The following is a 23,997-nucleotide window of genomic DNA, read 5'->3' as shown; positions in this document are numbered from 1 at the left end:
ACATTGTAAACATATGTAAAAGTAGGGTAAATTTCACTGGTAATGATAAACATATAGTCAAACTCAGATTTTCTAATATGGTAATGGTGGTGTGTAATTCATTTACAACTCTAGTTTATTTTATTTTTTTTTATTTTGTGAGGAAGATCAGCCCTGAGCTAACATCCATGCTAATCCTCCTCTTTTTGCTGAGGAAGACCGGCTCTGAGCTAACATCTATTGCCAATCCTCCTCCTTCCCCCCCCCCCCCCCCAAAGCCCCAGTAGATAGTTTTATGTCATAGTTGCACATCCTTCTAGTTGCTGTATGTGGGACGCGGCCTCAGCATGGCTGGAGAAGCGGTGCGTCGGTGCGTGCCCGGGATCAGAACCTGGGCTGCCAGTAGCAGAGGGCACGCACTTAACCACTAAGCCATGGGGCCGGCCCATACAACTCTAGTTTAATAGGTAAAAACAAATGTATTAAAAATAACCATAACTACAAAAATCTATTATTGGAAACACAATATAAAAAGTACGTAAACTGTAACATCAATAATCTAAAACGTAAGGGGGATGAGAAGTAAAAGTGTAAAGTTTAAGAATGCTATCAAAGTTATCAGTTTAAAATAAGTTGTTACACATTTTAAGATATTTTATGTACGCCTTATAGCAACCACAAGGGAAAAACATGAAGTGGTTACACAAAAGAACATGATAAAGAAGTCAAAGCATACTGATACCAAGTCAACAAATCACAAAAGAAGACAGCAGGATAAGAATCAAGGAACAACAGATCTCTAAAACAGTCAAAAAATAATTAACAAAATGGCAACAGTAAGACCTTATCTATCAATAATTACTTTAAAAATTACTTAATTAGTTCAATCCAATGTAAATAGATTAAACTCTCCAACCAAAAGACATAGAATGGCTGAATATGGATAAAAAAACAAGATCCAACAATATGCTGCCTACAGGAGACTCACTTTAGCTTTAAAGACACAGATAGATTGAGAGTGAAGGGATGGAAAAAGATACTTCAAGCAAATGGTAACCAAAAAAAATGACAGGTAGCTATACTTAATATCAGACAAAACAGACCTTAAACTAAAAATGGTAAAAAGAGACAACAAAGGTCATTATATAATGATATAGGAGTCAGTCCATCAAGAAGATATAACATTTGTAAATATTTATGCAACCAACACTGGAGCACCTAATTATATAAAGTAAATATTAAGAGACAGAGAGAGAGAAACTAAAATGCTTATGCAAAGTAAAAGAAATGATGAACAAAATGAAATGCTAAAATAAATCACAGATGGTTTAAGATTTAAACACAATACAAAGAAGCCATAAAAATACTAGGGAAAAAAGTAGAAGAATTTTTTTTAAACATCAGGGAGTAAAGAAGGCCATCCTAAGTGTGGCTAAATCTCTAGGATTCTGTTAAGCAGGAAAGATAATCCTAACAAGAAATCTATGGTCTCTCATTGATTCTTACAACGCTATAGTGTTCAGTTCCACCATCTCAAGCAAACCAAGATATGAAGAAGGAAATTTCAACCTATATAATGGACTTGGAGGCATTTCAAGAGGTCCCTCCCCGACAGAGGCCACAGTGGGTACTTCATGAACTTCTGTATCACTGTGGAAATGCTATCTCCCAAACACATAACAATGACATATGCTGCTTAGGCAAACAAGGGTAAAGTGTTCTAGTGACAATAGGGGTATTTGGTGGTGGGAGCAGAGAGGGGGTTTCACAATATCCATGAGTATCACTGAGGAGAGACAAATTGAATACATAAATGTTTATACATAAAGTTTAATAAAACTTGAGTTGTATTAATGAACTATGGTATTGGATTTCTACTTCTATCTTGAGAACTGGTGGTGCTGAATGTACCAGGACGTCTCCTAGGTCAAAATCCATCCACCCAGTGCTTGCCTACATTTAGTTAAGGGCTTGCTGATGGCCAAGAAAATGTCAGGGGAATAGTACTAGTTTTAAGGATTCCAGCACTAAGCAGGACAGGAAACTCAAAAGCTGTAAAAGGAAGAGACTGGTTTAGATTAGATAAAAATTTGCATTTCTGAGCAGTCAAAGCACAGCACATAAATCAAAAAAAAAAGGGAAAAAATATTTGCACCATATACATAACAGCTAATTTCCCTAATTCTATTTATTTTTTTTTTTGTGAGGAAGATCAGCCCTGAGCTAACATCTGTGCCCATCTTCTTCTACTTTATATGGGATGCCACCAGAGCATGGCTTGAAAAGTGGTGCGTCCGTGTGTGCCTGGGATCCGAACCTGTGAACCCAGGGCCACCGAGGCGGAGCGTGCGCACTTAACCACTGTGCCACTGGGCCGGCCCCTAATTCAACTATTTCTGATGTACAAAATAGTGTTCCTGCAAATCAATAAAAAAGAAAAATGGCAAACGACACGAATGAGCTGTTATAATAAATGTGAAAAAAGTTCAAGTTTAAAAACAAAAGAATGCAATGAAAAAATTATGTTTTTGCTTGTCATGTCAATTATTACAAACATTGATAAGCTTTCTATAAAGGAGTTCAATATATAAAGGTTCAAATTAAGAGGAGAAGCAAATAATGAAATATAAAATAGATCAAAAAAGCCCACATAAGTTAAAAGAAGTATTAATGACAAACCATATAAAAACATAATCTCTTTAATAATATACATATTAAAACAAGCTATTTTTCAGGTCCCAAGTGGCTAAAGATTTTAAAACAATAATGCCTATGGTGTGGGAAAATGGGTATGCTCATACATTGTTGATGAACTTTTAATTGGAGGCAAATATGTCAATATGTATCAAAGGTTTAAAAACCATACATAATCTGTGCAGCAAAAATGCACCTTTAAAACTATATCCCAAGGAAATGTTTTAAATTGTTGTCTCTCTGTTGTGAGATTATCCGTACATCACTTTCTGTGTATGTTTTTCAGTATTTTCCAAAAGTTTTTGCAATGAATATGGATTTTAATTAAAAAAAATGGAAGAAAACAAATGAATGTTATGGAGGAAATAATTTCCTACTGACTTGTTTTTTTTTGAGCTATAATACCTCATGAAAACAAACAATCTCGCCAACATGGTACGTCCTTCCCCTTACCTCCAGAATCATGTATTAACAGTTTGAAGAACTTAAAATCAAATGTGCCTTGAAAAATGAAAACTGACACAGACTTTGAGATAACTGGCAAAAGCAAGATTGGGAGAGAAATAGAAATATCTATTCTATTCTATAGGAAAAAAACTTTCCTATGTATACATTTTAACATGAGAAATCAAATACCTTGATGCAGTCTATCAGCCAAACCAATGCTGCCACAATGTGAGGCCATGTATGAGGGGCCCCAACTGTATACATGGAGCTTTTGGATAATGCAAAAGGATACCTAGGAAAATTAGAAAAAATAAGCTAACTTAATACGTTAATTTTGTAAAAATAATGGCTAAGTTAAGCAAGAAGTTACATTAAAAAAATTCCGTGTATATATTAAAGTCTTGGCTTGTTTAGAAGTAAGATATTTGTTGAGATTCTGTTCTTAGTCATCTTACTCTCAAATGATCTTGTGTATTTTTTGGTTTCTTCTCTGCAGATTACTTTATACATATACCCCCTAAGCTGCAGAACTTGATTTACAACCAGTATGCTGGACTTCTAAAAGATCGCTTGTTCTCTCAAATTCAATGTACCCCAAATAACCCACATGTATGTACTCCTCATCCTCAAATCCATTCCTCCCCGTGTTTACTCTACACAGCCTTTTTTGACTTCATCTCACCCCATTTTCACCAGGCTTTCAATCCTGTCTTTTTTGCTTCTATAAAATCTGTGTTATCTAGCTCATCCTATCTATTCTTTGTCACTTTAGTAGTTGAGGGCCTTACCTGTAGTTCGGTAATAACCTCCAAACTGTTGTTTTTTTGCCTTTTTCAATTTATCCTACACATCTTGCCCACAGGAACCAACTTAAAATATATTATTTCTCTAAGTCAAAATCTTTACTAATTTATTGAGTTTGATTCCTCTCTGTGTTCCAACTATCTCTCTAGGCTAATGAGAAATATAACATACAAACCCAAGATCCTTAAAGATTCTTGGAACCTCTTCTTCAAACTTGGTGTCAGGAAGTTCATACGAAGGGCACAGGAAGCCATAAAGAAAAGTGAAGATCTTTAGGAAGTCTTTAACAGAAGGAGCTTGTAGGGATTTCATGGATACACTATATGCATAACCATTTTCTGTAAGAAACTACAAAATTTTTTATGAAATGTCAAATATTTTATAATAGAAAAATTATTGGAAAATATTTAACAGAACACTCACAATTTAGAATATTTAAAATTACAAAATACCTCACAGAGTTGTCGAATACACTGTTGAATGAACGCTTTGTCATTAAGTGGTCTTGGGTCCTTGATTTTTTCAGAATTGGAAAATATACCAAATTGACTATTCCGGGATCCAGGTCCACTAGTTCTGGAAACATATTTTTAAAAAGTCAGTCAAAACTATTTCCTTCTGTGGTTAAGTCTAAATTATGTCAAGGCAGTTTTATATTTTAACATCAGCATCAAACATTCAAGTTCAATCCTTCAATTTTTATTTAATGAAACAGAATCCTCTTATTTAAAGCAGAGAAGAAGAGCAAATAATGAAGAGTCAAGTATAAAATGAGATGAGAAGAAAAATACACTTCTGGTGCTTTGCATTACTAACACCATAGACCATCCTCTAAGAATGTACATTTTGAGTCCACTAGATCTTCTGCACCAATCATTCTACAGTCTATTCAATAATCTAAGTTCTTTCGCCATCCTATTTACCCCTCCAGGATTGCTCCTTCACTCCCAACCCCTTTATTTGCCATTATTTCTTGAAGGAAAATTGCCTTTGAGATGTTAAAACAGGTTGTGTGTGCTTTTTCTCATGCATATTTTTATGTCAGGCAATATTATGCATCTGACTGTTATTTACCATAAATATATATGTTGCTACTTTTTAGTCATCAATTGCTACAGCATATATGTTTCATTCCAAACCCTTCCTCCCAAAACAAAACCTTATTTGTTTAAATCTTTATCATGGCTCCTTTTGCCTATCTTTGTGGCCCAATTTAGCTGATCATTGTAGTTTATTAAATATCTTTGGATCAATAATTTTCCTTATTAGACAGATGCCACAAAACTGAGTTACAATGAACATTGCTATAATATCTGAACTCTGTTCATCAAAACTTCATTTCTCCCTGCAAGTTTGCTTGCTGCTTTCAAGTTGTCTCCTGTCCAGGTTCTAAAAGTTCTTTAGTTTGGGCCCTCTCACTCCACTGCCCTGATTACTTAGCTAATTATTCCCCTGAGAATTTGCTAATTTGAGAACCACTTTTCAACATACTGCTATTATTTAATCTTTAATATTTTTTACCATAAAAAGGATATATGCATAGACTCAGCTCGTATTCTACACAAAATTACAGTAATAGATATCTTTTTAAATAATAAGTGAATTTCCCAACCAATCAAAATACTCATCATTCAACCTACAGTTTGAGTATAGGGTCTAGAACCAGAGTCTGTGGTGTCAAATTCTGTCTCTGCTACTAGTTGTATGACCTTGAGTAAATTACTTAACCTCTCTGTGCTTCAATTTCCTCATCTATAAAATGGAGGCAATAATAGTATCTACTCACAGGGCAGTTCTGAGGATTGATTAAAAGAGTTAATATAGATAAAGCACTTAAGACAATTTCTGGCTTACAAAAATGCTCGGCAAATGTTAGATTTTATAATTATCATCATCAATAGCTCTGAAGTTCAGCTCTGAGAAGCAAGTTACATTACAAAAATGCCTTAAGATTTCTCATCAACTGGAATGAATATCAGAAAGTTTAACTTGGTTTCATGGCAAAGACTTTTCACAAGGTAACAAATATTTCATCTCCAAATATTTTCAAAACAATTGAATAAACAGATTTGTCTTAAAACAAAGTTATGTTTTGTTTTGGTGAGAGAAAAGAATAGATTCTCAATTTTGGGGTCGAACATTTCTTAAAAAAATCAACTGTACTGAGGTGTATTTGTTTAGAATAAAATGCACCTGTTTAAAGTGTACAGTTTGATGAGGTTTGACAATACATACACCTGTGTAACCTTTACCACAATCAAAATATCAAACATTTCCATCATCCCCAAAATCTTATACACTAACAGTAAATCCTTGCCCCATCTCCAGTCCAGGCAACCACTGATCTACTCTAGACAGTGGTTCTCACAGTGTGATCTAGGGGATCTGAGAAGTCAAAATTATTTTCATAGTAAAACTAAGATGTTATTTGCCTCTTTCATTCTCATTCTCTCATGAGTGTACAGTAGAGTTTTCTAGAGGCTGGCTATATGATATATGCTATTGTAACAGACTGAATGCAGAGATGGATATGAGAATCTAGGTATCTTGTATTAAGCCAAACATTAAAGAGATTTACAAAAATGTAAAACAATGCCACTGTTCTTACTGAAATAGTTTTGCTTTTGAAAAAAAATATTTTTTTTAATTTAAAGTAGGTTACTTATGCTAATATGCAATGGGTTATTGTTCTTTTAAATTCAATTAATGTATATTTTAAAATTTTCTCAATTTTAATTTCTAATATAGTTAATATCAACAGATATAGCCCACAAAATAAAAGCTCTTTGGCATCCTTAATATTTAAGAGTATAAAAAATTCTGGGACTAAAATGTTGGACTCGACGACAGTTCCTATTTTTAAAATGCTATGATTGCGTACCATCTGAAAGCTAGGTATAGAATTTTCAATCAACTGTTCACTTGTAACAATGAAACAGTGGCCCGAATGTGCTGACATATCTCTTAGCACCATCTAAAGCAGATAAAACCATTGTAACCATTTAAAACAAAGGAAAACTAGATTACAACTTTCTCTTGAAAGGGACGATGCCATCTAACTTTTCGTACTATGAGAGCATCTAGGCCAACGCATGGTTATAAGAATCCTTTCATTAAAACTAATAAAAAATATCATTACCTTTTACCAAATACAGAGACTTTTCTTTCAGATGTGGGTCTGTTTATATTCAGCTTTCCAAAGGCTGGCTTCTCTTTGCTTTAAGAAAAGGAGAAAAACAAACTCTGTAAAATAAATATAAGAATGAGCCAGGGGCCGGCCCAGTGGCATAGCGGTTAACTGCACGAGGTCCGCTGTGGTGGCCTGGGGTTCGCAGGTTTGGATCCTGGGTGCGCACCGACGCAGCGCTTGTCAAGCCATGCTGTGGCGGCATCTCATATAAAGCAGAGGAAGATGGGCACGGATGTTAGCCCAGGGCCAATCTTCCTCGGCAAAAAGAGGAGGATTGGCAACAGATGTTAGCTCAGGGCTGATCTTCCTCACAAAAAAAAAAAAAAAGAATGAGCCAGCCCTGATGGCCTAGCGGTTCAAGTTTGGTGTGCTCCGTTTCAGCAGCTCGGGTTTGGTTCCCGGGAGCGGAACCACAACAGTCATCTGTCAGTAGCCATGCTGTTGCAGCAGCTCACATAGAAGAACTAGAAAGACTTACAACTAGAATATACAACTATATACTGGGGCTTTGGGGAGGGAGGGAAAAAAAAAAAAAAGAGGAAGATTGGCAACAGATGTTAGCTCAGGGCGAATCTTTCCCAGCAAAAAAAGAAAGATTAGTTCAAAAAACTTTTGGAAATATGGTGGAATCAACATCTCTTCTTCATTATCTATAAAAATAATTCAAAATCATGAAAATTTTTGCAGCAATCACAGCTGTAATAAATGGGATAGGCTAACAAAATAGTATAAGTTATAACACTAAAGTGTGAAGAACTCAGAAAAAAACCATATTTACATTATGATTTCAATTACCTTAAAATATGTACATTTATAGATAACAACTTTAAAGGAAAAGAAAAAATTTAAAAATAGATATTTTCAATCATTGGATGATAGCCACCTGTAAAATTTTTTCTCTGAAGAAAAAGAACTCTATCAGAATGCAGCTACACTTAAGAACATACATTATCTAGATTTCAGACGAAAAACATTGACAATGGCAACCTTTTAGCTTCTAACACAACTCAAGGCATAAATCTTTTGGGGTATGTAATGTGCAACAGTACAAAAAATTTCTCTGATTTCAGAAGAAAAAATACATAAATATTTTAATTTTCTAAAAGTAGCAGAGGCTCATACTATGTAAACCTAAGTAAGTTAAGAATAGTTAGCAAATCCTTGGTATCAGAGAAGGATTGATACAGACCTACAGTGGCTTACAAATGGCCTTCTCTTAATTGGAAGACAATCACTCTTAGGGAAAAACTAGTTTATGATAGCAAGTTCTCTTGGACATCTTTTTCTAGCGAAACTTGAGGAAATAGTTTGGTGTTCTGTAGGCTGCTACTAAACTGCAGCTTATCAGTAGAGCCAATAATACCCTCGAATGAGAACTTTGTTACTTGGATATACCTCAGTAAACTGAAAGTTATAGCACAGAGCCTGCTCAAACAAGCAGCTCTGTTATGAGAATGAATAAAAATTAAAAAGGAGGAAAGTGAGAAAGAAAAAATGCCGCAGGGGAATTAACAGTCCTTTTAGGGGTGGCCTGGCAAAGGACGTGGCTTTGAGAATTTAAGGAACAAATGAGATAAAACACAACACCTAGTAACATGCCTACTTTTAGCCTTCATTGATCCCAAATTAGGTAGCACTGGGAACAGACAAGACTCATCATGACATCACTCATACCACATCTTTGTATTAACCCCTTTACAGATTTCTTTGCCCAAGACGATAAGGCATGAGGTACTTACGTTTGAGGGGTATGGAGCCCGAGGCCTTGTTTACTGAAGTCCTGGGATCTTAAATCCTGCATAGAGAGGCGGCCAGCACCACCAGTGGAAACTGAACTGCGCTTCATGCTTATGATCTGCATTCATGAATTCAGTATTAAAAAATCTTTCCAGACAAAGATGATACATTAAGCACCAACTATTATCTTGATCCTCAAAAACAAAGGCAGCCAAGTTTCATTGTTTCTTCAAGATAATCTTGCCTGGGCTACCTTTACTTGTTCATGACGGTGAAGTCCTCATTTGCAGGGAATATCTATTTAACTTCATTTAAAAATATTCCACACATATAAACACTCACTAAATGCCTACTGTGTGCAAGGCAATGCAAATGATACAGAGATGAGTAAAGTATGATTCCTGCCTTCACAGGGTATCTACGGTAGTTAAAGCCCTGAATTCTAAACCAGACTACATCACTGCTGTGGGCTGTGCCTATTTCACTGGGAAGTCGGAGGCTACCTGACAAGAACTACCTCAAGATCTTTTCTTTTCTTTGGTCTCAGAGAATAGAGCAATTCAGTTTTCTTTTCCTAATGTTCACTTCTCTTACTCTGTCCTTGACCCATTATTTCCCATTTATATTCTTCAATTCCTGCCCCTCTTGCTTTAATCTCCCTTTCAACAAAGATAAATCATCTAGTCCACAAAATGGTCTACAGACTGCTTCCACTTTCTCAGACCACATTCACATCTCATTCTCTTCACATCTACTGAAACCATTACGTCCTAGGATACTCATGATTGACAAATCTTTTGATCCTATCTCACCTCTGCAGCATTAGACACTAAACACCTAGCTTTTTCTGGTCCCGCCCTGGCTTCCAGGACAAGTGGACATTTGTGGTTATCCTTTTCCTTCCCCGTCCCTCCTTTGTCTTTTAAACTTATTACACTCTTTCCTTCTTGGTTTGGCCACCTATTTCTTCTCCTTCAATACTCACTTCTGCATCTATCCAACTTTTCCACTCTCACCTATATGTCCACTCCGAATCTCCACTTAAAATATAAGATTAACACTTCCAGATGTACTCCTTACACGGCCACTAGGATGTTACATTAGCATCTCAAACGCAACACACCAAACGGTTCCTCACCTTGTCATTCCTCTCCCTGCTCCCATCAATTCTTCCCCCTTTCCTCTCTCCAGCCTCTCTTCTCCCCACCAGTATCCCCCTCTAGGCCCTCTCCTTCTCCTTTGGGAAATCACTGTCAGCAGAAATTCACTGAACTCCAGGGAACTAGCGTCTCGCCTAGATTGGGCCCAGAGGCCTCTCACAACAGCGGACAATAAAACGTCGTCCCTCAGGGCCTCTAAATTTAAGTTGCCGGCGCCAACGCGTTCTCTCTCCAGAACAGTTCTGCCGGAACAAAATTAACCCAAAGTCATTAGTCACCTTTCTTCCAGCTTCCTGACACGACCCAGGGACCGAATTTCTGTAAACCGTACAACTGCCCGCGGGACAAGACAGCAGCCGCCAAAACACCAACTCCTTTCTCCACCCGCCCGCGCCGTTCGAATTTTAAAATCTCCGCCAGCGCTGACGTCATCACGCACGTGCGCGCGCGTGCGCAACTCTTATGCGCCGCTTCTCGTCGCGGGAACTCTGCGTATTGGTCGCGCCCCGCCTCCTTCCCCGGCACGCTGGCGTCTCCTGGTCGATGTAAGCGTCCCCTACGAAGTCTGGTAAGACCTTTAAAAGTTATCTCTGAAAACCTGAGCACTCTACGTCGCTGAGCAGCGGGCACAGCGCTCCAGGTCCCTCTGGAAACGCTTTTTCCGTACAGCAACATGGCCGCGCCCGTTGACTCTTAGAAAAGGAGAAATTTTTTTCGTTTGACCTGAAAGAGGCGTCTTGCATGACCACTCTTTAGATGGGTGCTTGTTTTCGTGATGCAAGCCTGGGAAGGCAGCATGCGCTTTTCTGACGAGGGACGCGGTGCGGTAGGAGATAGTGACTGTGGCTGCGGTCGGCTTCGAGGATCGCGCCGGGGTGGCCGCCGCTAGCCTTCGGGCTCGGAATTTGCTGGCTAGGGTTTCACGGTCCTCTAGTGGTGGCCTGCGAGAAGTTAGGTGGAATCCAAGTGGGTGGGGGTGAGGTGGGTGTGGAGCAGAGAAGTAGGAGCGAGTTAGTGAGAGGCGCGCTAAGCACAGTGGTTTACTTTACTAAAATAGGACTTCGCCGCTTCCTTGAGTTTGAACTCGGAGGCCAGAACTGCCCGGTAGCTGGAGAGCGGTCGAGGTGGGAGAAGAGCTCAGAGCCCGAGTCTGGGTACCTGGTTCTTGTGGCAGTTGTGCCGTTAACAGAATTGTAATTTTGGACACGTCACCTTTCCTGAGTTTCAGTCTTCTCGTCTAAATTTCTATTTTTTACTAATTACAGGACCTCCTCACAAGTGGTGACTGAAGGGAGGACCAATATGGGAATTACCACCACCTGTAGCATTTATTTGAGCAGTTGCTGTGTGTCAGGCACTGTGTACAGCACTTCATGTAGATTATCTCATTTAATTCTCTAAACTGCCCTCTAAGATGACATAAAAAATGATGAAATTGAGGCTCAGTGAAATCAAATAACTTGTCCATGGTCATATTGCTAATACATGGAGTTAGAAGTTTGAATCTAAATGCTGCCTTTATTAATTGTGCTATTAACCACTTATATATGTCTTCCTCTGTTGTGCTCTCAAGTTCTCCACTACACTAGATTTAGTAAGCAATATCCAGAACTGAAAGCCGTCTTTTGAAAAAAGATAAGAAAGTTATGAAAAATCTAGTTGCTGGAGGAGAACCGCTCACAACCAGTTAGAGATTTGGACTCTGCAATTTTGCTAGAGTTGAATGCTTCTGATGTGCTCTTAAAATTGCATTTTGCTCTGCCTAGACCAATCTTTCTTTTTACCCTTTTTGCGCTCCGTTGGTAGCAGAGGTTAAGTAGGGCAATGATACTGGAGAATGGGCTGACTTACTGTGGTAAATGTAGCTTGAAAAAAGAACAGCCGGCCTGCTAACAACTCTTGAAAATCTGTGACCCTCTCTAGCTTTATCTCATTAAAAAGGGTGACTTCACATAGGTAATATGGTATTCTTTGCTTTGACAGGACATTCTCATCCTTTAAGGATTCAATGACTTCCTGACTAGGAGGATGTGGACCTAGTGGCTACATCCAAGAATGAAGCAGGAGGTTTTGTGGAGGGCCCAGGAAGATAGGAGGACCAAATTGGGATTCCAGAAATAAGATCAGGTTTTAACCCTCTTTTGCCAACTTGGTTGAAAATTTTGAATTATGACCCGAAATTAAAAGTTTATATGAAAACAATGCAATTTTCCTTAACGTATCATGAATGTTAAATTCTCTTCTGTTCCCATGTCAAGTTTATATACATGTACATCACGTATACTTGTGTATATGAAATATATTTTCATTGAAATAGAGGACATTTAAGAACATAATATGGAAAGTTGGGTTTTACTTCTAGTCCCTAATTCCCAGAGTTTTTTTTTTTTTAAGGAAGAGAATGTCTGTGGTGCACCAGCTGTCACCAGGATGGTTACTGGATCATCTTTCTTTCATTAACAAGATAAACTATCAACTTCACCAACAACATGAAGCATGTTGCAGTAAAAATGAGTCCACTTCTGTCTGCTTTAATTCTCTTCAAATGGATTCTATGTCCTCTTTTGGAGCCCCTGCTACATTTGTTGCTTCTGACTCTACCACTAAGCCAGACAGTGATCATGGAGGAAATTGTGAAATGTTCATACAAAAATATGTTTTTCGATCTGAACTATTTGATGTCACCAAACCTTATATAACTTCAGCTATTCACAAAGAATGTCAACAAAAGAATGAAAAGGAAGATCTGATGAATGATGTTAAAAAAGAAAACTTCATTTCTATTATTGGAAAGGTAGAAACTTCTAAGAAATTTTTATTTTTCTACAGAACACACAAAAGAAATTTATTATTCCAATATCTCAAATATCTTGTGATTTACTAAATATAAAGAATAATCAGTAAAGCATAAGAAGGCTTTAGCATATTCAGTGTAATTTTTAACTCTTTCCGAACATTCTACTATTCTTAGAAGACCAAATTTGGTTATTTCAAAAGTAAGCAAATTTGGCTCATAAGTGAATGCTCTGTAAATTAAGCAAACAGACAAAACTAAACAACAAAATAACCCTTTCTTCTTAGGTTTGTATTAATTGCATGTTTTTACACCTATTTTTGTTCAAAAACATGCTTCTTTCTCTGCAAAATTCTAAAGCAGTGTATAGATTTTTGGGAGATTTTTAGAGACCTATCTCTTGGGGATAAGGTGATGTAATAAAAGTTTGGAAGAAGGGTGATGTTTTTGAAAAGTTTCTAGTGATAAAAGTAGAAAGCTCCTATGGAAAATGTATATGTTCTTGAAGTATATATGTTTGTATATGCACTGGTGCAATCTTTTAGTAATATTTCGAGAATGCCATACAGGATCAAATTAATTATGCTTTAATACTTTTTATGTCTTTGAAGAGTTCAGAGGTGATTATACAAAGTTCATTTAAGATAGATTATATTAACGTTTTCTTTGTTAATAGGAATAGGAATAACATTCTCAGAGATAGGAATAACATTCATTACTCACCCAGCAAACGTTTGAGATCTTTCTTTGTGCTGTTGTACACATGGGGATAAAACAAGATAAACACAGTCCCTGCCCTCATGGATCTTATAATTGAGTGAGGAATAAAGATATTAAATAAGAAAGCCTGTTGACAATTAGAATAAGGAAAGTAATAGAGATAATTTATTACATTGTTAGAGATACCTGAAGTAGAACTTTTAATATTCTTGTGATTTCTTGTATCTTTTCAACAAATATCATCTGCTATGCGTGAGGCATAGAAAAGAAAATATATAGTGTTTCTGAGATCTCAGTAAAATGGTATATAGATAATTTATCATTACTATTACTAATTCAGACAAATAGTAGCAAGCATTTGTAAAAGACTGTGCAGTTTACTTAGTTGGGACGTCTTTTAATGTTTAGACTCTTATGTTTGGTCAATTTCTCATTTTAATGTGGAAAATATATGAGCATATGTAAGGAATGTTATCTTGACAAAGCTTGCCTTATTTCTGATATGCTAAAGCAAATCGTACAATTTGCTTAACCTTAAGTCCATTTATTTATTCAGCCAACAAGCATTTATTGTTAGCCTGCTAGGAGTTTGCCACCATGTAAGCACTGGGGTTTCAGCAATAAAAAGTGCAAAGTCTCTGCTCTGTTTTACGCTCTCTTGCATGTTCTTTTCTTCGGAGTAATAGATATAGAACAGTGTTAATGTATCTGATTTGTACCTCGGATCAATCCTAGAGCTATTCAAAGTACCTTGGGATTTTTTTTTTTGTTGATAGCATGTGGATAGTTCCTTTCCTTAGAATTGAAGAAAGTCGAGAATAATTATACCATATATATCAACTGATACATAACGCTAATAACTGTTTAGTATACAGTGTCAGTTTCCTTGTGTTCCATGGATGTCAGTGCTGCATTTTATCATATGGTACTAGTTCTTATTAATAGCAGATAAGGCTGAGACGACTTTTTATCACTCATTAAGTTTGTGGTAATAATAATAATAATAAAAAAATAATAATTATTTGAGAATTATTAATATTTGAGTCCATACCCTTTCCTGATTTTGACCTCAATAGTCAATTATCACCTCTTAAAGACTGAGATATACAATATGGAAAATGTGATAAAGAAAAACGAAATACTAATATATTTCAAAATATCAATATTGTGATAGATGGCAACATAATTTTCTCCGTGTAATTTATTCTTTAGAAGCGTAAAAGATGTGTTGTTTTCAATCAAGGTGAATTGGATGCTATGGAATACCATACAAAGGTAAGGTGTAAAATGTTCATTGATGACATTGGAAGATTAATGTGAAGTAGTGTGAATGGCCAGTATAAATAAGGATGTTCTTAAAAATTAAGCAATTATTTTGATCAAGGTTAGAATTTAGTAATGGAGTGATTTATTGTTACTTTTATAGTAATGAACAGTTCAAACCAGTTTTTATTAAAACTTCGTATACTTATATTTTACATATTTAACATAAGTAAATTTATGCTATCCTTGTTAAGTTTAGAAATTTTGTAAGTTTTAAAGTCTATTGCCCATAGATAAAACAACTTGCTAAGATAGTGGCAGAAGAAAGCATGAATAACGTGAAGGATGTATTTCTAGAACGTAGAGATAAGTGAGATCTAGGCGTTAAAGAAATGAGAGGAAACAAGGGGTACACAGATTTTAAGCTTAACACTCTAAGTAACACCTTTGATATGGGAAAATTGGGGTTGGCATTCAGCTTAGGAGGGATGATAATAAGTAGACATGTTTAGACATGTTGAATTAATGTGATGGTAGGACATTAGATTTCTTTCTTTCTCTTTTTTGTGGTAAAATATACATGACATAAAACTTAACATTTTAATGTGTATAATTCAGTGGCATTAAGTACATTCACAGTATTGTGCCATCATCACCACTATCCATCTCCAGAACTTTTTCACCATCCCAAATAGAATCTGTACCCATTAAACAATAACTCCCCATTTCCCTCTTCCCCAAGCCCCTGGCAACTTCTATTCTACTTTCTGTCTTTATGAGTTTGCCTATTTTAGGTATCTCATATAAGTGGAATCATGCAATATTTATCCTTTTGTATCTAATTTATTTCACTGAACATACCTCAATGTCTTCAAGGTTTACCCATGCATCAGAATTTCATTTGTTTTTAAGGTTGAATAATATTTCTTTGACCACATTTTGTTTATCCATTCACTTGTTCAAGGACATTTGAATTCTTTCCACCTTTTGGCCATTGTGAATAATGTTGCTATGAATGTTGGTGTACACTATCTGAGTCTCTGCTTTCAATTCTTTTGGGTATATACCCAGTTGTGGAATTGCTGGATCATACGGTAACTTTATGTATAACTTTTTGACGAACTGCCAAACTTGTTTTCCACAGCAGTCGCACCATTTTACATTCCCACCAGCAACGCACATGGGTTCCAATTTCTGCACACTCTCATCAATACTTGTTATTTTCTGTTTTTTAAAAATATTTATAATAGCCATCCTAATGGGGCTGGAGTGGTATCTCATTGTAGTTTTCATTAATACATTGGATTTTAAATATATTGAAGATAGCTGAATACATAAATGCTATATCCTTCAATACCAAAAGTCTACTCTATTTTATTAATGTGCCTGTTGCCTGGGAATGCCACTTCCAAGATTAAATTGCAGAAATATGCAAAAATACGGAGTCTGATATCATATAAGAAAGATTAATAATTTACTTTAAGAGGTTAAATTAGAGAATAGAATTTCGTGAATTTATGTATATTCAGACTGCTAAATACTTGTGATTGTTAATGATAATTATAAATTATGAAATGTGTGCCGCAGAATGGAATTAAACTCTTAAAAAGTCATAGAACAGAATATTTGCAAAATCTAATTTAGAGCTTTTTTAGCTTTGGTAATAAGTTTGAATAAAGATGGTATATGGCCATTTTATTATCAATTAACAATTTTATAGAAATTAGAATCTATTTGCTGTAGCATTCAGGGATGAACTTTTAAAAAGGTTGGTACTAGGACTGTTAATAGCCAAGCTATGTAGGTGACTTTAAAAACATATATTAAGGAAAAGCCTGGAGTAGAGCTTGCCTTATTATTTTCTGAATCTGTCTACCTGTACCCCTCCCTTCCTTCTTTTCTAGTTCACTTGTTCATTTGTACATTTATCCATTCACTCACTCATTAATTAATTCAATTTTTAAAAAAATTTCTTTTATTTATTTTTCCCCCAAATCCCCAGTAGATAGTTGTATGTCATAGCTGCACATCCCTCTAGTCACTGTATGTGGGACGCGGCCTCAGCATGGCCGGAGAAGCGGTGCATCGGTGCGCACCCAGGATCCGAACCTGGGCCGCCGGCAGCGGAGCGCGCGCACCCAACCGCTAAGCCACAGGGCCGGCCCTAAATCAATTCAATTTACTTACAAATATTCATTGTTGCCAACTGTATACGAGATACCATGTCAGCCCTAGGACTTCAGGAGAGGTTCACAGATACAGTCCTTCTATCTCAGAACTTCTTATGTTCCTGAGGGACGCAATTAAACTAAACTACTGTATAGTATAAAAAGCACTATCATAGGAGAATTCTGGGATACTATGAGGGCGCCTAGGATGGATGTCGAACCCAAACTTGGGGATGGGGTCTCAAGGAAAGCTTTATGGAGGCGGTGATTTTGTTTAAGCTGAGTCCTTACAAGTAGGTATTAATCATATAAAGAGGGTGATGAAGAGTATTCTAGGCTTAGAGAATAATAGCATTTGCTAATAGTTCAGAAACAAGGTGGAATAAGACTTTTTCAAGGAAATGAAAAAGATTCAGGATGGCTGGACTGTGGAATATGAAGGAGAGAGTGGTTAGAAGTGAAACTGGGGAGATAAGAAGTAGCAGATCATGTAAGGTTTCATTTTAAGACATTTAGACTTAATTCTAAGGGTATTGGGAAGCTTCTGAAAACAGATGACATGATCAGATTTGCGTTTTATTCAGTTTATTTAATATTAATCTTATTTATTTTTGGATAGGGAATACATTCATATGGTAAAGTTTAAAATGTACAAACAGTATACAGTGAAAAGTCTTCCTCTAATCCCTCACCCTCAGTCACCTGCTTCCTCCTCTCAGTGTATCTGTCCAGTGGTGGTGTTCCTATATGAAAGACAGTATGTACATGTATTCCCCTTCCTGTTTTTATTTAGATGGTAGTATACTTCACACACTTTTGCACCTGGCTTTTTTCCCTTCACTGAAACATACTTTACAAATTGTTTTATATCTCATTGTCTTTCATACTTTTATTTATTTAGTTTTTAATTGCTGACATTTAGATATATTATACCCATGCCATTTTCCACACGTATGTGTGTATCTGCAGGATAAATTTCAAAAAGTTGAATTCCTGGGTTAGAGGGTTTGAAAATGATGATAGATTTTGCCAAATTGCTGCTATAGAGGTTGTATCATCTTATTAGCACACAAGAAATGTGTAATTTTGCCTGTTTTCCCACATCCTTACTGTCATAGTGTGTTACCATTGTTTTTGATCTTTGCTAATCTGATAGGTAAAAAGTAGTATTTCAGTACGGTTTTAATTTGCATTTCTCTTATTATGAGTGTAGTTAAGCATTTTTAATATGTTTAATAACCATTTGTATTTCTTTTTATGTGAACTGTTTGTTTCTTTTGCATACTTAAAATTGAGTTTTCCTTTTTATTAATTTATAGGAGGTCTTTATATGTTAGGGAAACTGGCTCTTTGTCTATGATATAAATTGCAAATATATTTTTACCAATTTGTCGTTTTAATTAAATTAATTTATTTTTGTGAGGAAGATTGTCTCTGAGCTAACATCTGTGCCAGTCTTCCTCTGTTTTGTATGTGGGATGCCGCTACAGTATGGCTTGATGAGTGATATGTAGGTCTGTACTCTCTGGGCCACTGAAGCAGAGTGCGTGAACTTAACCACTTTGCCATTGGCCCGGCCCCTTGGCTTTTTAATTTTAATTATGATGTTTTTTTGCCACACACAGAATATTATATTTTTATTTAGTTGAATTTATTCATCTTTTTCTTTCATGGCTTCTGGATTTTCGAGTTGTAATTAGAAAGGTATTCCATCTTCAAGGGTTTAAAAGAATTTTCCCATGTTTTCTTCTAGAACATTTATGGTTTTCACATTTGTATACTTGATCTGTTTAGATTTCGTTCTGGTATAAAGTGTGAAGTATGGATCCAACTTTTTTTTTTTTTCTGAATGACTACCCATTTATTCTGCTATCATTTATCAAGTTTTTCCCTGCTGATTTGAGATGCTAGATATACTAAATTCACATATGTAGTTGAGTTTATTTCTGGACTTTAAGTCTTATTTAATTTAAATTTATTTGTCTATTTATTTGCCAGTCTCTTTTGAGATTTTATAATATGAATATGTTTTGATATTTGGGAGTACTCATCCCTCTCCCCTCCCATTCTCTCCTCATTGCTCCTCTTTTACAGAGTTTTCCTGTTTTTTTGTTTGTTTATTTTCCTATATGAATTTTAGGATCAATTTTAATATCTAGTTAGAAGAAAACCTATTGAAATTTTATGGCATCAAGCTAAACTTATAAATTAAATTAAGGGATTATTGACATCTTTAAGATATTAATGATTCTTCCCCAAAACATAAATGTCTTTCCATTTGTTTAAATTTGTGTTGTCATTCTGTAAAATTTTCTTTGTAAAGGTCTTGCAAATTTCTTGTTAAGTTGCAGTAGTTTTTTTTGAATCTCTTGGATTTTCCTAGTAATACTTATAACTCCTGCAAATATTAATAGTTTTACTTACACCTTTCCAATTATTATATCTCTAATTTATTTCTCTTCTCTAATTGTATAGGCTGGAAATACAGTACAATATTAAATAATATTTGTAAGATTATCTATCCTTGTGTTGTTCCTGGCTTAGTGGGGATGATTTCTTCATTAAACATAATACTGGGTTTTGGGCTGAGTTAGAAATAACATGTTAAGGCAGTTTCCATCTATTCTTATTTATTGAGTGTTTTTATCAAACAGTTATTGAATTGTATCAAATGTTTTTTAAGCATCTATGGAGATTGAATAGATGGTTTTTCTCCTAATATTTTCCTTTGATTTTTCCTCATATGTAACCATCCTTGCATTTGTAGTATATATTCCAAATGATCATGGTGTATTATTTTCCAAATTTTCTGCTGGATTTTATTTATTTTATTTATTTATTTATTTTTTTGTGAGGAGATCAGCCCTGAGCTAACATCCGCCAATCCTCCTCTTTTTTTGCTGAGGAAGACTGGCCCTGGGCTAACATCGGTGCCTATCTTCCTCCACTTTATATGGGACGCCGCCACAGCATGGCTTACCAAGCAGTACTTTGGTGCGCGCCCGGGATCCGAACCAGCGAACCCCGGGCCGCCGCAGCGGAGCACGCGCACTTAACCGCTTGCGCCACCGGGCCGGCCCCTGGATTTTATTTTTTATTGTGGCAAAATATGCATATCATAAAATTTACCACTTTAACCATTTTAGGTGTACAATTCAGTGGCACTAAGTACATTCACTTTGTTATACAAGCATCACCGTTGTTCATCTCCAGAACTTTTCCGTCATCCCAAACTCAAATTCTACCCATTAAACAATGACTCCCCACCTCTCCTTCCCTCAGCCCCTGGTGACCACTATTCTACTTTCTGTCTTAATGAATTTGCCTATTTTAGGTACCTTATATATTCTATGATTAGAATCATATAATACTTGTCCTTTTGTGTCTGGCTCCTTTCACTTAGTGTAATGTTTTCATGGTTCATCCATGTTGTAGCATGTATCAGATTTTTATTCCTTTTGAAGGCTGAATAATATTCAATTGTAGTATGTAAATACCACATTTTGTTTATCTCTTCGTTTATTCATGGACATTTGGGTTGTTTCCACCTTTTGGCTATTGGGAATAATGCTGCCATAAACACGAGTGTACAAATAGCAGTTCGAGTCCCTGCTTTCACTTCTTTTGAGAATATACCCAGAAGTGAAATTGTTGGATCATATGATAATTCTATTTCTAATTTTTTGACAAACCACCATATTGTCTTCCATAGTGGCTGTATCATTTTACCTTCCCACCAGCCATGTGCAAGGGTTCCAATTTCTCCATATCCTCTCCAATACTTGTTATTTTCTTTTTCTTTCTTTTTTGTTTTTAATAGCCTTCCTAATGGGTGTGAACGGTATCTCATTGTGGTAGTGATTTGCATTTCCCTAATGGTTTGTAATGTTGAGCATCTTTTTCTGTGCTGTTGGTCATTTGTATATCTTCTTTAGAGAAATGTCTGTTAATGGTCCTTTGCTCATTTTTAAATTGAGTTTGTTTTTGAGTTTTAGGAGTCCTTTATATATTCTGGATATCAATCCCTTCAGATACATGATTTGATATCAAGTATATTCAAAGAACCAGCTGTTAACTTAGTTAATTTTCTTTACTATCTCTCTTGTATTTTGTTGATATCTGCTCTTGATTATTATTATCTTCCTATTGGTTTACTTTGCTAACTTCTTAAAGTGGAACCTTAGGTCAGTGAATTTAGATCTTTTTCTTTTCAAATATAAGCACTTAAGGCTGTAAGTTTCTCCTAGAATCACTGCTTTAGTTGCATTCCACATATTTTGATATTTTGTATTTTTACTTTTATTCAATTCAAAATATTTTCTAATTTTCCTTGTGATTTCATCTTTGACCTATATGAATTATTTAGAAGTGTGCTATTTCATTCCCAGATATTTGAGGTTTATCTGTGTATCTTCTTGTTATTGATTTCTAACTTAAATCCGTTGGGGTATAAGAATATACGCGGATAATGTCTATATCGTTTTAAATGTTTTGAGCCTTATTTTATGGTCCAGCATATGAGTTATCTTTGTGACTATATCATGTGCTATTTTTATGTATTCTTTTCAAATATATATTTTATAGTTGTTGGATGCAGTGTTCTATGACTGTTAGTTCGATCCAGTTGGTTGACAGTGTTATTCAGAACTTCTCTATGTTTAGAGATTTTGGGTTTAAATGGTCTGTCAATTGCTGAGTAGATTTTTTTAGGTGAGTTTAGAGTGGTGTTTAGTCAAAGGCTAATTATTCCCTTTTACTGATGCAAGATCTGTCTGATCTACCCAGTATCCCTGTCATGAACTGTGACAGGTCTGAGATTTTACCCTATTTGGAAGCTAACAAGTTAGCATGTTTAGACCTAAGATTTTATTAAAATAGGTTTGGATCTAAGATTTTGTTAAAATAAGGATTTTATTGCTCCCAGCATAGCAGGAAGCATGTACCTCAGGTCCCACATGGATGATGCCAAGCAGCTTCATTGGATGCTGTACATGCAGTAGATATAGCTAAAGAATCCCAAGCTTTGGGAACCCCAATCTTTTAAATGGGTTGCAAACAAACCTGTCCAACCTTTTGCTCTAGAGGGAGCCTTTATTAACCTGGACAGCAAACAAATCTGCCCTCTGCCTTGGAAGGAGATGCAATCTCCTTCCTCTATGCTGTACAAATATCCTTGAAAATTTATTCCAGATCAAAAACTGTCAGTGCCTCTGCTTACACAGAGACCCATGGTGAATTGTCTCCTAATTGCCCTGTGAATCATGAGATTTTCCATCTGAGTGTTGGAAACAGGCATTATTCTTGGCCGTGTGGGAGCTCCAGGCACTGATTCTTCTAGTCCTTTTGGCTGAACCCCTTTTTCTGGCCTTGGTTAGTTCCCTCATACACTTGAGCAGATCAGTACTTAGGGGAGTTTCTCCGGTGTGACTACCTGCAGATCTACAGGGTTCTCTCTTTGTGTAGCTGTTTCCTCTCTGGTACTCTGTCCTGTAAACTCTGTCTTGGCCTCCTCATATTCTCAGCTTTGTCTCCTCAACTCTGGATTTCTTCCAGGCTCTGCCCAGATTCTTCTTTCCTGTGGCCTGGAAACTCTCCAGGCAGTTAGCTGGGGCAGTCAGGGCTTACCTGATTTCTGTCACTGTCCTTTCTTGCTAGATGTCCAGTGTCTTGAAAGCTGTTGTTCCTTTTATTCCATCTTGTTTGGAAGTGGAAGTCTGTGGCTGCTTTGAACATTGTCTCTTTCTCATTCATTTTCAGCAATTTGGTTATGATGTTCCTTAATGTAGTTTTCTCCTCCTCTTCTGTTTGTTGAGCTTGGATCTGTGAATTTGTAGTCTTCAGCAAATTTGGAAGTTTTCGGCCATTGCCTCCTCAAATATTTTTTCTTTCACCTTCGTTTTGGACACTTTTATTGCATTGTTCTCAAGTGCACTAATCTTTTCTTCTTCGGTGTCTGCTGTTAATCCAATCTAATGTATTTTTCATTTCTGCATTGTAGTTTTCATCTCTAAAATCTTGATTTGGTCTTTTTTATGGTTTCTATGTCTCTTCTTAACATGCTTGTTTTTTTCTTTACATTTTTTAACATATGAATATGGTTATAATAAGTGCCTTAATATCCTTTTCTACTTTTTTTCCCTAATCTTTTAAAATGGGCTGTGAGTAAACCTATCCAACTTTTTCTACTAATTGTGTCATTCCTGTGTGTTTCTATTGAGTGATTTTTCCCTGTTATATTGTGTTGCATTTTCCTGCTTCTTTATATTCCTGGTAATTTTTTATTTTTTGTAAGACATTTTAATTTTAGTTTTGTAGGTACTAGATATATTTATATTCCTGTAAATATTCTTGAGCTTTGTTCTTGGACAAAGTTAACTTGAAACTGGTTGATCCTTTTGAGACTTCCTTTAAAGTTTTGAGACTTTCTTTAAGCTTTTTTAGTTTGGACCAGAGCAGACTTTAGTCTAGAGCTATTTTCTTCCACCACTACTGAGGCAATACCCTTCCAAGTACTCTACCTGATGCCCTGTAAGTTATGAGATTTTCCATTCTGGCTGGTGGGAGCACTAAGTATTCCCAGCCCTGTGTGAGCTCTGCAAATTGTACCCTCTGATCTTTTCATCTCTTTCTTTCCCTGATCTTGGGTAGTTTCATCACATGTGTGTGCTGATCACCACTCAGCTGGAGACTTGAGTAGATCTGCAGCTCTTAGGAGCTTTGTCTCTACACAGCTCTCTTCTCTCTGGTATCATGCCCTGCAAACTCTAGCTACCTTCTCTAGACTTTCCGGCTCCATCTCCTCAGCTCAGAGAAACTGTTGGACTCTGAATGGGTCACTTCCTTGCGCTCCTGCCTGGAAACTTTCTCAAGGCGGTAAGCTGGAGCAAGCATTTGTTTCTCTTTTTTTAGGGACCACTGTTCTGCACTACTTGAAATCCAACCAAGGTCTAAAACTCTTTTTTAAAAATTACATTTTGTACGCTTTAAGAAAGTAATCTGAAAGATTAATCTGATCTCTGGTATTCCATCTTGTACAGAAGC

General features: G+C 36.1%; 2 protein-coding genes across 12 annotated transcripts in view; one reads left to right on the top strand and one right to left on the bottom strand.

The window, feature by feature from the left end:
* Positions 1-10,396, bottom strand: part of NDC80 (NDC80 kinetochore complex component) — a 46,859-nt gene extending 36,463 nt beyond the window's left edge. The window contains exons 1-6 of the mRNA XM_058556861.1: positions 10,290-10,396; positions 8,854-8,969; positions 7,064-7,141; positions 4,377-4,500; positions 4,100-4,272; positions 3,310-3,412 (exon numbers count right to left, since the gene is read on the bottom strand). Of these exons, the coding sequence (XP_058412844.1) occupies positions 3,310-3,412; positions 4,100-4,272; positions 4,377-4,500; positions 7,064-7,141; positions 8,854-8,960 (585 nt within the window). The 5' untranslated portion in view covers positions 8,961-8,969; positions 10,290-10,396. The remainder of the gene's footprint in view (positions 1-3,309; positions 3,413-4,099; positions 4,273-4,376; positions 4,501-7,063; positions 7,142-8,853; positions 8,970-10,289) is intronic.
* A 107-nt stretch (positions 10,397-10,503) lies between these two features.
* METTL4 (methyltransferase 4, N6-adenosine) overlaps positions 10,504-23,997 on the top strand; it is a 315,176-nt gene continuing 301,682 nt past the window's right edge. For 2 of the 11 annotated variants that reach the window (XR_009222413.1, XM_058556867.1), the window contains exons 1-3: positions 10,862-12,138; positions 12,406-12,805; positions 14,738-14,800. Coding sequence is in view for 10 of the 11 variants with exons in the window: in XM_058556867.1 (XP_058412850.1) it covers positions 12,413-12,805; positions 14,738-14,800 (456 nt within the window). In the remaining variant the exon portion in view is untranslated. Of the gene's footprint in view, positions 10,580-10,618; positions 10,838-10,861; positions 12,139-12,405; positions 12,806-14,737; positions 14,801-23,997 lie in introns of those variants that run through there. The other 9 variants (XM_058556870.1, XM_058556871.1, XM_058556863.1 and 6 more) reach the window with 8 other exon arrangements.

This window comes from Diceros bicornis, chromosome 16 (assembly GCF_020826845.1).
Source record: "Diceros bicornis minor isolate mBicDic1 chromosome 16, mDicBic1.mat.cur, whole genome shotgun sequence".
Taxonomy (NCBI): Eukaryota; Metazoa; Chordata; class Mammalia; order Perissodactyla; family Rhinocerotidae; genus Diceros; species Diceros bicornis.
The sequence above is the reverse complement of the archived record's forward strand: the minus strand, read 5'-3'. Positions and strand labels throughout refer to the sequence as shown.